The sequence below is a fragment of the Perca flavescens genome, chromosome 2 (assembly GCF_004354835.1).
Source record: "Perca flavescens isolate YP-PL-M2 chromosome 2, PFLA_1.0, whole genome shotgun sequence".
Taxonomy (NCBI): Eukaryota; Metazoa; Chordata; class Actinopteri; order Perciformes; family Percidae; genus Perca; species Perca flavescens.
The window spans coordinates 14,436,012-14,448,705 of record NC_041332.1 but is presented as its reverse complement, the minus strand read 5'-3'; the positions used below and the strand labels follow the sequence as shown (position 1 = coordinate 14,448,705).

Below are 12,694 nucleotides of genomic sequence, written 5' to 3'. Positions count from 1 at the left end.
TTACGGTTTGAGGAGTTTTTTTTTTCATTGATCCTACTCAGAGGGACGTATTGTGTTGGTACGTTGCGTCCAGCCAACCGCCGTCCAGCGGGCCTATCCGTTTTTACGCACGGAGCGTACACACGGTCTATCATCACGGATCTGTAAACATCAATTTTCTGATTGGACTTCTTTGCAGGTAAAGGGTCGCTTTACGCAAACACACACTTAGACTGCAATGTCTAGCTGATGTAGCGATTGGATGTGGTTTACGAGCTGCCGTGGTTGTAATGTATCGTCTTATTTCGGTGATTTCTCGTTAAAAAGGAATTTAACGCTAAGGCGTTAGCAAGACGGCTAATACCAGCCAACTGGTTACTAACTGTTTTCTGGCTTGCTAACGTTAGCTAGCCGTGCAGGCCTATAACACGGCTGAGTTGTTACAGTCAACGTTTTGGTGGTTGAAGATGTCATGGTTATTGGTCGTGTTTAGTATATATTTACATGGCTGCGCATGACTTGTTAAAATGAGTGCTGGTTAATAAGAAAAAGGGAGAATTACAGCTACATTAACGGTTACGTGTTAGCATTAGGCGCTTGCTGCTTCTAATTGCCTTTTGTAAGCAGACAACTCCACGTTAAGCCTATTTGAAAAGGGCACTTGAAGTACGGCTTAATAAAAAAACGTCAGATTCCGCAAAAAGTTTGCTAACGGAGCTAGATTAATGGTTCAATATAACGGCTATCGTTGGATAGGCTACTTCTATGCTTGTCCCTCTAAGCAATCATGGAGGCAGTCTGGAGTGGCAGGAGTCCCAAACCACTACAGGTTACTTTTATTTAGAGGAGACTCATGATGCTGAATGGATTTTTGTGTTTTTCAAGTAAAATGTATTGTTAAACAGTGTTTTTAATATTCATGTTACTCAACAGTGGATATGTTTGTTCTTCTGAGGCCACTGACCATCACTTCAAGCCAGGAAGATAATCTGTGCATCTATAATATGTATATGGTGTACTGCGTCTACTTACTTGTAAGGGAAATAGGAACATGATTCCCAGTGGAGGAAGTGGATTCCAGCTGATGTGATTGTGACTGCCTGTCATTAACCGCTAACAGGAGAGGAGAGGAGCTAATGGAGCTCTCAACAACTAATGGATACACAACCATTGATTATTTATTTATTTATCAAACCCATTTCTTTTCCTCTGTTGGTGCATCCCGCCCATAGCATAGCAGTGCTTGCTCACACAGTAAACAACTTGTTTTTACACAAAGTGAAGGTAGGGTTTCAAAGTGGATGAGGGATGTATGGCCCTTTTCTCCCATGTAGAAGGGACAAATGTTGTTTTGAATATCTGTCTATAAGAACTATGGTAGATATGTAGCTACTGTTTTGCATACAGTAGGAACATAGTAGAATAGAAACCAGTAGAGATGTAACTTCTCTCCATAAGAGAAGTCTGGTTTTGAATGGATACCATACAATATGATTTAGGAACACCAACCTGTGTCAGTGTGGCCCCCTAAGGTCTGTGTTGTGCTGTGCGGTTTGTCCATCTCACTACAGTCTGTATGTAAAGTCATCAACCAAAATACAGAAAACAAAGTCCTCCTTTTTATTTTTATTTTTTAAACCTCATCTCACATAGGAGAGGTCGTTTTACTTTTAATTGTCTTACTGATACTAGAAGTACATATTTGACATCACTGTGCTTTTAAAATCAGTTTCCCCTGCTTGAAAACATCCTATTAGTACAATTAAAGCGTATTTCTTCCTGTCTGTGGCTCTAGATATATCTTGCGAAAACAAACCATGTACACACACACACACACACACACACACACACACACACACACACACACACACACACACACACACACACACACAGTCAGGGATACACTTAATATGCAGAGACAAGATACAGAGACATTAATGAGGCGGGGCTTCACCATGGTGACCAAAGAGGTTGTGACCTAGCGTGGATGTCCTTTTATAGGATAGCTGGGCAATTAGAGTAGAACTGGGGGTGTGGGGGTCAATATTGGTCTGTTTGTGTTTAGTATTATATAGTTATTTATGAGGAGAGCAGCAGTTTCTGTAGAAGTGTAGCAGGAGTGCATTGTTTACAAGAGGTTCTCTCATCATGTTGTTGTTTTGTGTCGCTATGAAACAACAAGATTGGTGTATTGGGGATGACCTGTAAATGAGTGCAACCAACTGAAACTGGGCCATACTGGCCTGTTCAGGCTGCATGTGCATTCACCCTCACACGATACAGTGGTTCTTTTGTAAGTGTCACTCCAAAAGTGAATAACTATCATTAGAAGTACCACTGTAATTCCCAAGGGTGTAGCAACTTCAGGTACCACCACCTTCTGTTCTCTCATTTATGTCCTTTTTCTTTTTCGGCTTATAATTTAGGCCCTTATTTACAGCTGGGCCAACAACATACTGGTGTGTTGAAAGGTTTACAGTGTCAATCTTTAAATTGGTGGATTTATAAATACAGCATGTAATACCAGGTTTGACACATTCATTGTTTTATCTAATTTAGTTGTCACACCCTCGGGAGTTTTATTTGCCATTATCTGTTTTATTGCCATTTAAAAAAAAAAAAAAAAAAGTTAAAATGAAACAAAACATTTATGTTTCTCACCTCTCTTTCAGGCTGTTCCTCCAAGTCATTCAAGCTGTACTCCCCCAAGGAGCCCCCCAACGGTAGCACTTTTCCCCCTTTCCACCCCGGCACCATGCTGGACAGAGACGTGGGGTGAGTTGAGTGTCTGTGTTTCCTGTGTTGTTTTATGTGTCTGCTCTGGCTGAGGAGCTCACAGTTACAGCCTTGAAGAATCTTCGACAGGTGCTTGTATTATTGCATACAATGTTTACGTAGCCTTGTAAATCCAGCCTCAATATCATGACTTTCATTTCCTCAACAATGTTAGTCAGGAAAACATCCACTGGTAATCGATTTTAGCTTGGCAGCTGGTAGTCTGGCCGATACGGGTGGTACGGTTCACAAAACCCACGGTTCGGTTCGTATCACGGTTTTAGGGTCACGGTTTTCGGTTCTGTACGCTTCTTATTTTTTCTTTTAATCTTTTAACACTCCAGAAATATACTTCAGCATATAATATATAGCTTAATTATCCACAATGTAGGATACAGTATTAAATAATTATATTGTTATATCATGTAATCATGCACAAACTGAATTTGACTTGACTTTAAGCACTTTATTGGGACCATCTCTGAGGAAAGCTAGGTGAGATTTTGATACAGCAAGAGGGAAGACATTGATGATTTCAACAAGCTTTTCATTTATTTGGCAAAAAAAGGAGAATGTGTATTGCCATCTACAGGAGCTTATGTGCCTTTTTAGCACATGGAGATTGAAATATTACAGAATATCAATTGAAATAACTTGCATTTATCAAACTGCCAACTTCAGTGTAGCTCTTACAAAAATTGTATCCTTTAAAAGAAAAAGAGAGGAACTCTTAAAGCTCCGTCTTTTTTGAATAAGTCAGAATACGTTAAACATAAAAGTTTACATTGTTAGTTCATTTCCTATCCTGGCCTGGGCTGGGACACAGTCATACGGTTTGACAAAGCACTTATTGAACTTTAACTTATCATTGCACTTACAATAATGAGCGTAGCTGTCAGGTCCTCCTGTTTACGTCTCATCTCCGTTTTTTCCTGCATCCACCGTGTGTGTGTGTGTGTGTGTGTGTGTGTGTGTGTGTGTGTGTGTGTGTGTGTGTGTGTGTGTGTGTGTGTGTGTGTGTGTGTGTGTGTGTGTGTGTGTGTGTGTGTGTGTGTGTGTGTGTGTGTGTGTGTGTGAGAGTCAGTCAGTCAGTCAGTCAGTCAGTCAGTCGTGGGGGGAACTGAGCAGCCCCGCCCGCTGCATGGAGCCGACAGGATTGAAACTGCAGCCGCTTTACTGACTTTAGAGTGAAAAAAACGTTACAGCGTACGTTGATGTTAAAATGTATACAGGTTGGCAGGACGGTCTGAAATGTTTTGCACGGTCTTTCGCTGTACGTTTTGTTGGTAACTTGTCCACACCTTTTCTTTCACGCGAAAGAGAAACACAGCTCTCTGAGGTCACATACGGGCACCTGGCGGGCACGAGGCTACGTTGCGCCTGCGTCGAACCGTGCGGCACACACACTCTCCGAACCGAGACAAGCGGACCGAACGGTCCAGAAGTTTTTTCATGAACCGTACCACCCCTACTGGCCAATCAGCAAACTGTAGAAAGTACATACGGTGATGGCTACAACAAGCAGCGCTGCATTGTGAATTTGAGTTGCAGTGACTGGTTGTATTCATTCAGCAGATTCAGACTTTCTGAACAAGCACTCAAGACATTTTTAGATGTACGTTCATTTTCAGAAGCTGTACATTTCTCAAGAAACTTAGTTGCAGTGGATAGATTTGGTTGTAATTGGATGTTTCCAGGACAGCTGCAGTGTTTTACTGGTTAGAAATCTGAGGTAAAATCAAAGTACAGCCCATGTAGTGTTGTTTGTCCAGTCAGGTGCACCGACTGGACACTCGTACTCCACTTTGACAGCGTAACGTCACTTTCCAGGATCATGTGCTAAATTTCATTTTAGTGAAGCAAAGAGTATACAGCACATGCTGGTATAACTAAAATTGTTCCGATACTAGTATCGGAAATGCCTCCAGTACTGCCTTATATGCTGGTATCGGTGAGTATACCAGTCTATGAACAGCTCCGATGCCACGTAATTTAGCCCCGAATAAAGTCTACTTTAAAGTAGTTTATTTATGTTATTTTCCCTTATGACAGACTGTTAAACTAGATAATAAAAGAAAGTTATATGGCATTCATTCTCTGTATGTATTTGTTCATGTTTTACAAAGGGGTTAACACTCTTGGGTTTAATGGTGATATTTTAGCAAAAGAGGGCGCCTGTCAACCTCCTGTCATTTGTTGAAAGATTGATCCAATTGCCCGTATGTCCAAGTGTTAGAGGTGTGACGAGATCTCGTCCCACAAGATCTCATGATTATTAAAACGATATCCGTACGCAAGTGCTGAATTACGTCGGTACTATCTAGGACCAATTGACTCTAAATCAATTTGTGCCAAATTTCGGTACCTGAGAGTGCGTAAGCGCGAGCTTCTGTCCTCTCTGCATATTGCACAGAGAGCGGGGTTCAGCTCCGACACACGCGCGGGAGGTGCAAGTGGTGGAGACTGAGCGAAGGTTACGTTTGTTCAAGTCACAGTGAAACACGGCAATGCTGGTAAAGCGGACACAAGTGTGGTTATAGTTTTTAAAACTTCACGCAGACAGCGTTTGCTGCGATATAATGGCAAGATCGCCGTGCAGTTAATGTTACACTTCTGAGACAGACGGGCACCTTTATTTATATAGCACCATTCAGGAACAAGGCAATTTAAAGTGCTTTGTATAAAACACTAAAGAGCAATTAAAAACGGCCATGAAAATAAAACAAGAATAAAAGTCACAGTGCAGTGTAAGGCCGGCTACACACTGGATGTGTGGCGTGTCAGTTGCGTGGCGTTTTCTATGTCTTTGCACACCAGAAATGTGTCTGACGCGGCGCTGGTTGTCTGTATGTACAGTACAGGCCAAAAGTTTGGACACACCTTCTCATTCAATGCGTTTTATTTATTTTCATGACTATTTACATTGTAGATTCTCACTGAAAGCATCACAACTATGAATGAACACATATGGAATTATGTACTTAGGGTGGCTACTTTAAAGAATCTAAAATATAAGACATGTTTTCAGTTATTTCACACTTTTTTGTTAAAAAAAAGCAAAGGGTGGTACTTTAAATAATTAAAATATGACATGTTTTCATTCATAGTTGTTCATTCATAGTTGTGATGCCTTCAGTGAGAATCTACAATGTAAATAGTCATGAAAATAAATAAAACGCATTGAATGAGAAGGTGTGTCCAAACTTTTGGCCTGTACTGTATGTTTCCCATTGATTTACTGCACTCAAGCAGTATACTTCATGTTAAACATAAATGTATACTGATTTGATTACAGCGAAGATGACGTTGGCAGTATTAACAGCAAAATAGGCTACAGAATATTTCGTTCTGTATTGACAGGTGCAATATTTGAAAATCGATAATTATTTATTAGTTTTTTTAAATTACATTTATATATCTGCATTTATGTCAAAACCTAGAGACTTGCAAACATCAAAATGTCTTTTATTAAATGTATTTGTGTCAAAATGACATATAAACATCTTTTTGTGTTCTATTTTGCCTGGAAACGCTTCCAACACGATTGTGTGTCACGTGAAAAATAGGCGTTGGTTGTATTTCTAGCATGCACGCGTTTTCGACGCGGCTCGAGCCGCGCCTGAGATATGCGTGTCACGCAGGCAGTATGTAAGCTTTAACCTGTTAACATGGGAGCCAAAATATAAACGGACACGCCACGCAGCTGACACGCTCACGCCGGCCTAAGAAATAATTTTTTGATTACCAGCTTGTAGGCAGGGGTTTGGGAGGAGAGAGGGACGCTGCAGTTATTAAGTCTGAAGAGGTTAGTTATACAGGAGAGAAGCCATTTGTGTTTGTGGCAAAACCTTTTACAGTGCTCATTTTTTATTTTGGGACTTTCGGTTGAATAAAAGACTATTTTTCCAGTCATATTTCATTATTTTAAGTTTTCTTTAAAAGTGTTTAAATCTCGTTCTCGTGACCGGAGTGTCTCGTCACACCCCCTATTAAGTGTAGTGTAATTTTAGCCACCCACTATCCAGGCAAATGCCTGTTTAGTTACAATGACTAGAGCAAATTGTGGACCAGCTATGCTAATGTTTATTGCTAAAATTGATTTGTCTTGACTTGTGTTGCTTTATAAGGTTACAGGATATACCTCTGTAGGATTGTGTGCTGTGCGTCAAAAGCTTGTCTTGCAGTAAGCAAGTCTGCTACAGTTGGTGGATGTATTTGTGTGTGTGTATCTGAGAAGTATTGTTTTTTACTGTCTCCTTGTATCATCCAATTCTTGCCATGTTTGGCTTGGGTCCCAGAGTCGTAAAGAAAGACAAGCTCCTGGAGCAGAGCATATTAGCACTATAGCTAAATGTAATAATCTCTCTGTCTCTTGTTTCTCCAGTCCCACCCCAATGTATCCTCCCACATACCTGGAGCCCGGGATAGGGTAAGACTGCATTGTTTCCCCATATCTCCAGCTGGTGTGAAAAGGGCAATAATAACACAAGTAAAGATTAGTTTGTGGGAAGTTGTGCTCTTATCTCACTTTTAAAATAGATTTTGTATTTAGTCTGTGACGAGGCTAAACTAGGTGGTGTAACAGCCCTAAGAGTATGGAGGCCTCAAGAGCTTTAACATTGCTGCGATCATTAAAGATAAAAGTGAACAAACTAAATCGTACTAATCCCACAAGCTAAATGTTCTCTACCCCTGTCCTGCTTTTCTGTTCTCCTCCTGTTTTTCTATGATGGACCAGGAGGCACACACCATATGGCAACCAGGCAGACTACAGAATATTTGAACTCAACAAACGGCTACAGAACTGGACAGAGGTTCGTAGGCACACACATGCAACACTTAAAAACAATCCAATCATTGAGTTGGTAACTGATTAATTTTCTCCTCCGCACCCTGTAGGAGTGTGATAACCTGTGGTGGGATGCATTTACTACAGAGTTCTTTGAAGATGATGCCATGTTGACCATTACCTTCTGTCTGGAGGATGGACCCAAACGTTACAGTAAGAAACAAAGTCGCTGGAACATACTGCCTCTCTGTTTCGTGTTTGTCATGTACCGTCCCTTTAACCCAAAGTCCTGCAGTCAGAAATGGATCGCATACTAGAACTTGCCAATTTCCTCCTGTCTCACGCCCCTTGTGTTTTCTCTCCTCCTCTGAAGCAATTGGTCGGACGTTGATTCCAAGGTACTTCCGGAGTATATTTGAGGGCGGTGCCACTGAGCTCTACTATGTGCTGAAACATCCCAAGGAGTCCTTCCACAATAACTTTGTCTCCCTTGACTGTGATCAGTGCACCATGGTCACTCAGAATGGAAAGCCCATGTTCACACAGGTGTGTGTATGCATCTCTTGCTATTATTGTCCACCCCTTGTTTAAATAAATGTATGGCTATTTCTGTCATTAATACGGCTTAGAAAACAACTTTGTATTACACAGATATTACTGAATACAAATGACTGGTACATTTTTATATGAAATAGAAACTTTCAAGCTTGTGACTCCTAAGCAATGCACACACTTATACAAAAACAATGCAAACGTTTGAAAAAAGGTGTTAAAGTTTTTTTTTTTTGTTTAGTCTGAATGGTTGTTAACTTAAGCTCCTTACCATATGGATGCATACCTCCCTTGAAGGGTCATTGTGGAGTAAAGCCTAAGTCTAAGCCTCCTTGCAAGGTGGCTGCAAGCAACTTAATAGTTTGGAGTTTAGTTTTCTCAAGTGATGATGTGATCACCCCAACACACAACCCTAGTGTTAAAAATGTAATGTTTGCTTTACATCTGTGGGCACCGGTGCAGCTTTTACCCGTCTCTGCATAGATTACTGTGTACTAACCTGTGTCCTCTGAACTGCTGTAGGTGTGTGTAGAAGGCCGCTTGTACCTGGAGTTCATGTTTGACGACATGATGAGGATAAAGACGTGGCATTTCAGCATCAGACAACACCGTGAACTTATCCCCCGCAGTATACTGGCAATGCATGTGAGTGGATACAGAGGGGAGTGGGAATGGCCACATATAGTTTACTGACGTATATAATGGTGTGTGTGTGTGTGTGTGTGTCAGCTTTGTAATCTGTCCCCTGTTGATTCCTCAGGCCCAAGACCCACAGATGCTGGACCAGCTGTCCAAAAACATAACAAGATGTGGCCTCTCGAACTCCACCCTTAACTACCTCCGAGTAAGTGATGCACACACATTTTACATTTTACCTTTTTTTTTTTTTTTTTTTTTTTTTTTTTTTTTATATGATGCTGGTCTTGAATGTTTTTCTCTTCATTGTGTCTTGCTTATGGTCCAGTCACAATGTAACAGGAGCTTTGTAAGAAAACAAAAACTTTGAAACTTACAGGCTTCCAAATTATAGCTGCCCCTAAAAGCTTATGAAATGTTAATTTCACAACACAAATGTAACTGTTGAGAATAGCAATATGTTCCCTCTAAAACAGGTTTCAAGTTGGTCTGCTTTATCAGTGTTGCCATGGATCATCTTTATGATGCTTATGGCTGCACAAAATGTTTTTTTCTATTTTTATTTTTTTTTATAACCGTTACCGTGATGTTTTTTTATTCAACATGCAATTTGCTTTATTTTAGCAGAATATTTAAAGCAGCAGAAAAGAGTACACTTTACTATCTTTATTTATCACAAGTAATATCGTTATTGCGATATTCAACAATGTTTTTTCATAACATAAATAAACTATGTATTTTCCTCATTGTGCAGCCCTAATGATGCTCCAGTACATCCAAATATTGGGCTTCTTTTGTTGAGGCACTAAAGATACTGTGTAGATCTTCTTTTTTTTCTTTTTTTATTTCAAGATTATTTTTGGGCATTTCTGCCTTTTTAATGGATAGGAAAGCTGAGATTTGAAAGGGGAGAGAGAGGGGGGAAGACATGCAGGAAACCGCCACAGGCCGTCAAGGAATAAACCTCTACATATGTGCGCCTGCTCTACCAACTGAGCTAACCGGCCACGTGTAGATCGTTTTTGACCAGTGGTGGCACTTTATAGCAATGTTTTAATGATTGGGTGGATCTTGTGTTTTACCAACATACACAGAAGGTTAGATAGGAACTGCAGGACTAGTGTTCTTGTTTACAGACGCTGTGATAGTCACAACCTCATGCCTGCAAATGTAAAAGTGGTGCATGGCATTGTTGAAATTGGTCTCACTTAAGTCATATTTATTTTTTTGCTTCCAGTATTTTATGATCAGATTTTCCAATATGAGAATTTTCAAGCCCAAAGATGAAGTAATTTAATCTTGAACACGAGCTGATAATGCTAATGCTTGATCAATTGGATCCTAAAACATCTTAAAACACTGTGTAATCTCTAACCTGTTGCATTTCTTTGTTCCCTGCTCCAGCTGTGTGTGATTCTGGAGCCCATGCAGGAGCTGATGTCCAGACACAAGACATACAGCCTCAGCCCCAGAGACTGCCTCAAGACCTGCCTCTTCCAGAAATGGCAGAGGATGGTGGCACCACCAGGTAGGTAAACACCATGCACTGATAAAGCCACACACAACCACATAAACCCACAGTAAATGTATCTGTAACTCTCTTGCTTCATCCCTTCTCTGTAGCTGAGCCATCAAGACAGCCGCCAAACAAACGGCGGAAGCGTAAGATGTCGGGTGGCAGCACCATCAGTGGAGGAGGAACTAATAACAACAACAACAACAAAAAGAAGAGCCCTGGCAGTGGCTTCCCTCTGACCAGCCAAGTTCCAGTGAGTACATCACTGCTGTCTAGTGTCAGCACTCTGCTATTACACCTCCAACTGAAACATGTTTATGGATAAACTGTCGCATTGATTCATTAAAGGTCCCATGACATGGTGCTCTTTGGATGCTTTTCTATAGACCTTAGTGGTCTCCTAATACTGTATCTGAAGTCTCTTTCCTGAAATTCAGCTTTGGTGCAGAACTAAAGCCACTAGAGCCAGTCCCACAATGAGCTTTCCTTAGGATGTGCCATTTCTGTGTCTGTAGCTATTGAGGAGGAGAGAGGGGGGGCAAGGTGGAGGGTGGGGGTGTGGCCTTGACCAACTGCCACTTTTCTCGTTTGAAAACCATGATGTCTCTCTCTCATGGGTTGGCCAAATTCTCTGGGCAGGCAAAGCAGAGAAAGGGGAGGTAACCTTGCTCCTTATGACCTCATAACAAGCAGATTCCAAAACGGCTCATCTGAGCTTTCCTTTTCTCAAAGGCAGAGCAGGATACCCAGGGCTCAGTTTACACCTATCGCCATTTCTAGCCACTGGGGGACCATAGACAGGCTGGGGGAACTCATATTAATGTTAAAAAACCTCATAAAGTGAAATTTTCATGCCATGGGACCTTTTTAAGGGACGTTCACATGTCACAAAGCCAACGCCCGTGCCTATAACAAGTATTCCCTCATTTCTTTTGTTTCAAGTGAAAACAAACCTACATACATACATACATACATACACAAATATTAACATATGACACACAGTCGTTATAAATGAATCATCAGCCAATTAAAAAAAAAAAAAAAGTGAGACCGGTTGAATGGAGAGGAAGGTGTGATTTTAGGGGAAAATACACCTGTATCATCAGATCTAACCGCTGTCTGGTCAATTTCCTGCAAAAACTACATCATAAAGACAAAAGCACATTATAAACAAAGGTTTTGACAAACTTAACTAAAGTTATTAATGAGGAAAAGACTACAGGACATTTTAAGCGACATCGAATACAGTGCTTGTTAAAAAAACTCATGACATCTGGGCTAGTTTTTGACAGAAGGCATGTGGGAGATAATGAAATTAAGTAGAAGAAAGTTACATGGTCTAATGAGACCAAATTAAGCATGTTGGCTGTGATATTAAATGCTATGTTTGGTGTAAGCCAAGTGAATTTGCAACAGCAGAAACACTGCAACACGGCTACACCAACAGACTTCATGGTGGGGATGGACTTGAGAAAATGGCTGTATAGGCAAAGGATAAATGTATACTTACTACACAAGAAGGGATCAGCTTACTCTCTATGACAGGACTGCTGTTACACCCTCCACTGAAACATTATATTGATTGCTCCGCTTCTATTTTGCGTTTCTGCAGGATGTGATGGTGGTGGGAGAGCCCACGCTGATGGGAGGGGAGTTTGGTGACGAAGACGAGCGTCTGATCACAAGGCTGGAGAACACGCAGTTCGACGCGGCCAATGGCATTGACGACGAGGACAGCTTCAACAACTCTCCGGCGCTGGGCTCCAACTCGCCCTGGAACAACAAGGCACCCTCCAGCCAGGAGAGCAAGAGCGACAACCCCACCTCACAGGCATCGCAGTAGAGCCCAGAGCCCCGCAGCCTCAACACAAACCCCTCTCTGCCACTCCTCAGACCCCCCCCCCGCACCCCGACAGCCACGAGTGCTACAGCCCATCGCCTGATCAACAACCCAGACATCCCTGTAGAGCTCAGATTCATCACACACATCTCAGACAATGTCACTGAGCCATTGCTATGACTTCCTCAGATTTAGGCACCGGGTCCTACCTCTGTCTCCCGTTTTGTCATCTCACACTCAAAATTTCTCGCTAATTTTCTGTTTGAACAGCGACTGGGTAGATTCGACAATGGAGGCGCAGGGATTTAAACCAGGGGAGAACTGTGCACACTAAACTGTCCATACAGACCTTCACATGTAGGCAGGGGTGGGATGGAGGGGATGGTGTCAGCGGGGCTTTGAGATGGTGGCGAGTTGCTTAGGGACCACTTGTCCACCCGTCCTCTAAACATGGCTCTCAATTCTGGTCTGCGCTGTTGACGTCAAGTCAATCGTAATGGTGTGTGTGTGTGGGTGTGTGTGGGTGTGTGTGGTGTGTGTAATGAGGAGAGAAAAGAGGCCGACTGAGCTTATTTGTGGCTTTGCTGAAGCAGTCAGACCAGAATTT

General features: G+C 41.7%; 1 protein-coding gene across 6 annotated transcripts in view; it reads left to right on the top strand.

Moving 5' to 3' along the window:
- Positions 1-12,694, top strand: part of ldb1b (LIM-domain binding 1b) — a 34,392-nt gene extending 21,698 nt beyond the window's left edge. For 5 of the 6 annotated variants that reach the window (XM_028601359.1, XM_028601373.1, XM_028601367.1 and 2 more), the window contains 10 exons: positions 2,652-2,754; positions 7,139-7,183; positions 7,493-7,568; positions 7,654-7,756; positions 7,917-8,089; positions 8,618-8,740; positions 8,856-8,939; positions 10,136-10,259; positions 10,355-10,500; positions 11,860-12,694. In XM_028601359.1, the coding sequence (XP_028457160.1) occupies positions 2,652-2,754; positions 7,139-7,183; positions 7,493-7,568; positions 7,654-7,756; positions 7,917-8,089; positions 8,618-8,740; positions 8,856-8,939; positions 10,136-10,259; positions 10,355-10,500; positions 11,860-12,090 (1,208 nt within the window). In that variant the 3' untranslated portion in view covers positions 12,091-12,694. Of the gene's footprint in view, positions 179-2,651; positions 2,755-7,138; positions 7,184-7,492; positions 7,569-7,653; positions 7,757-7,916; positions 8,090-8,617; positions 8,741-8,855; positions 8,940-10,135; positions 10,260-10,354; positions 10,501-11,859 lie in introns of all 6 variants that reach the window. The other variant, XM_028601380.1, reaches the window with a different exon arrangement.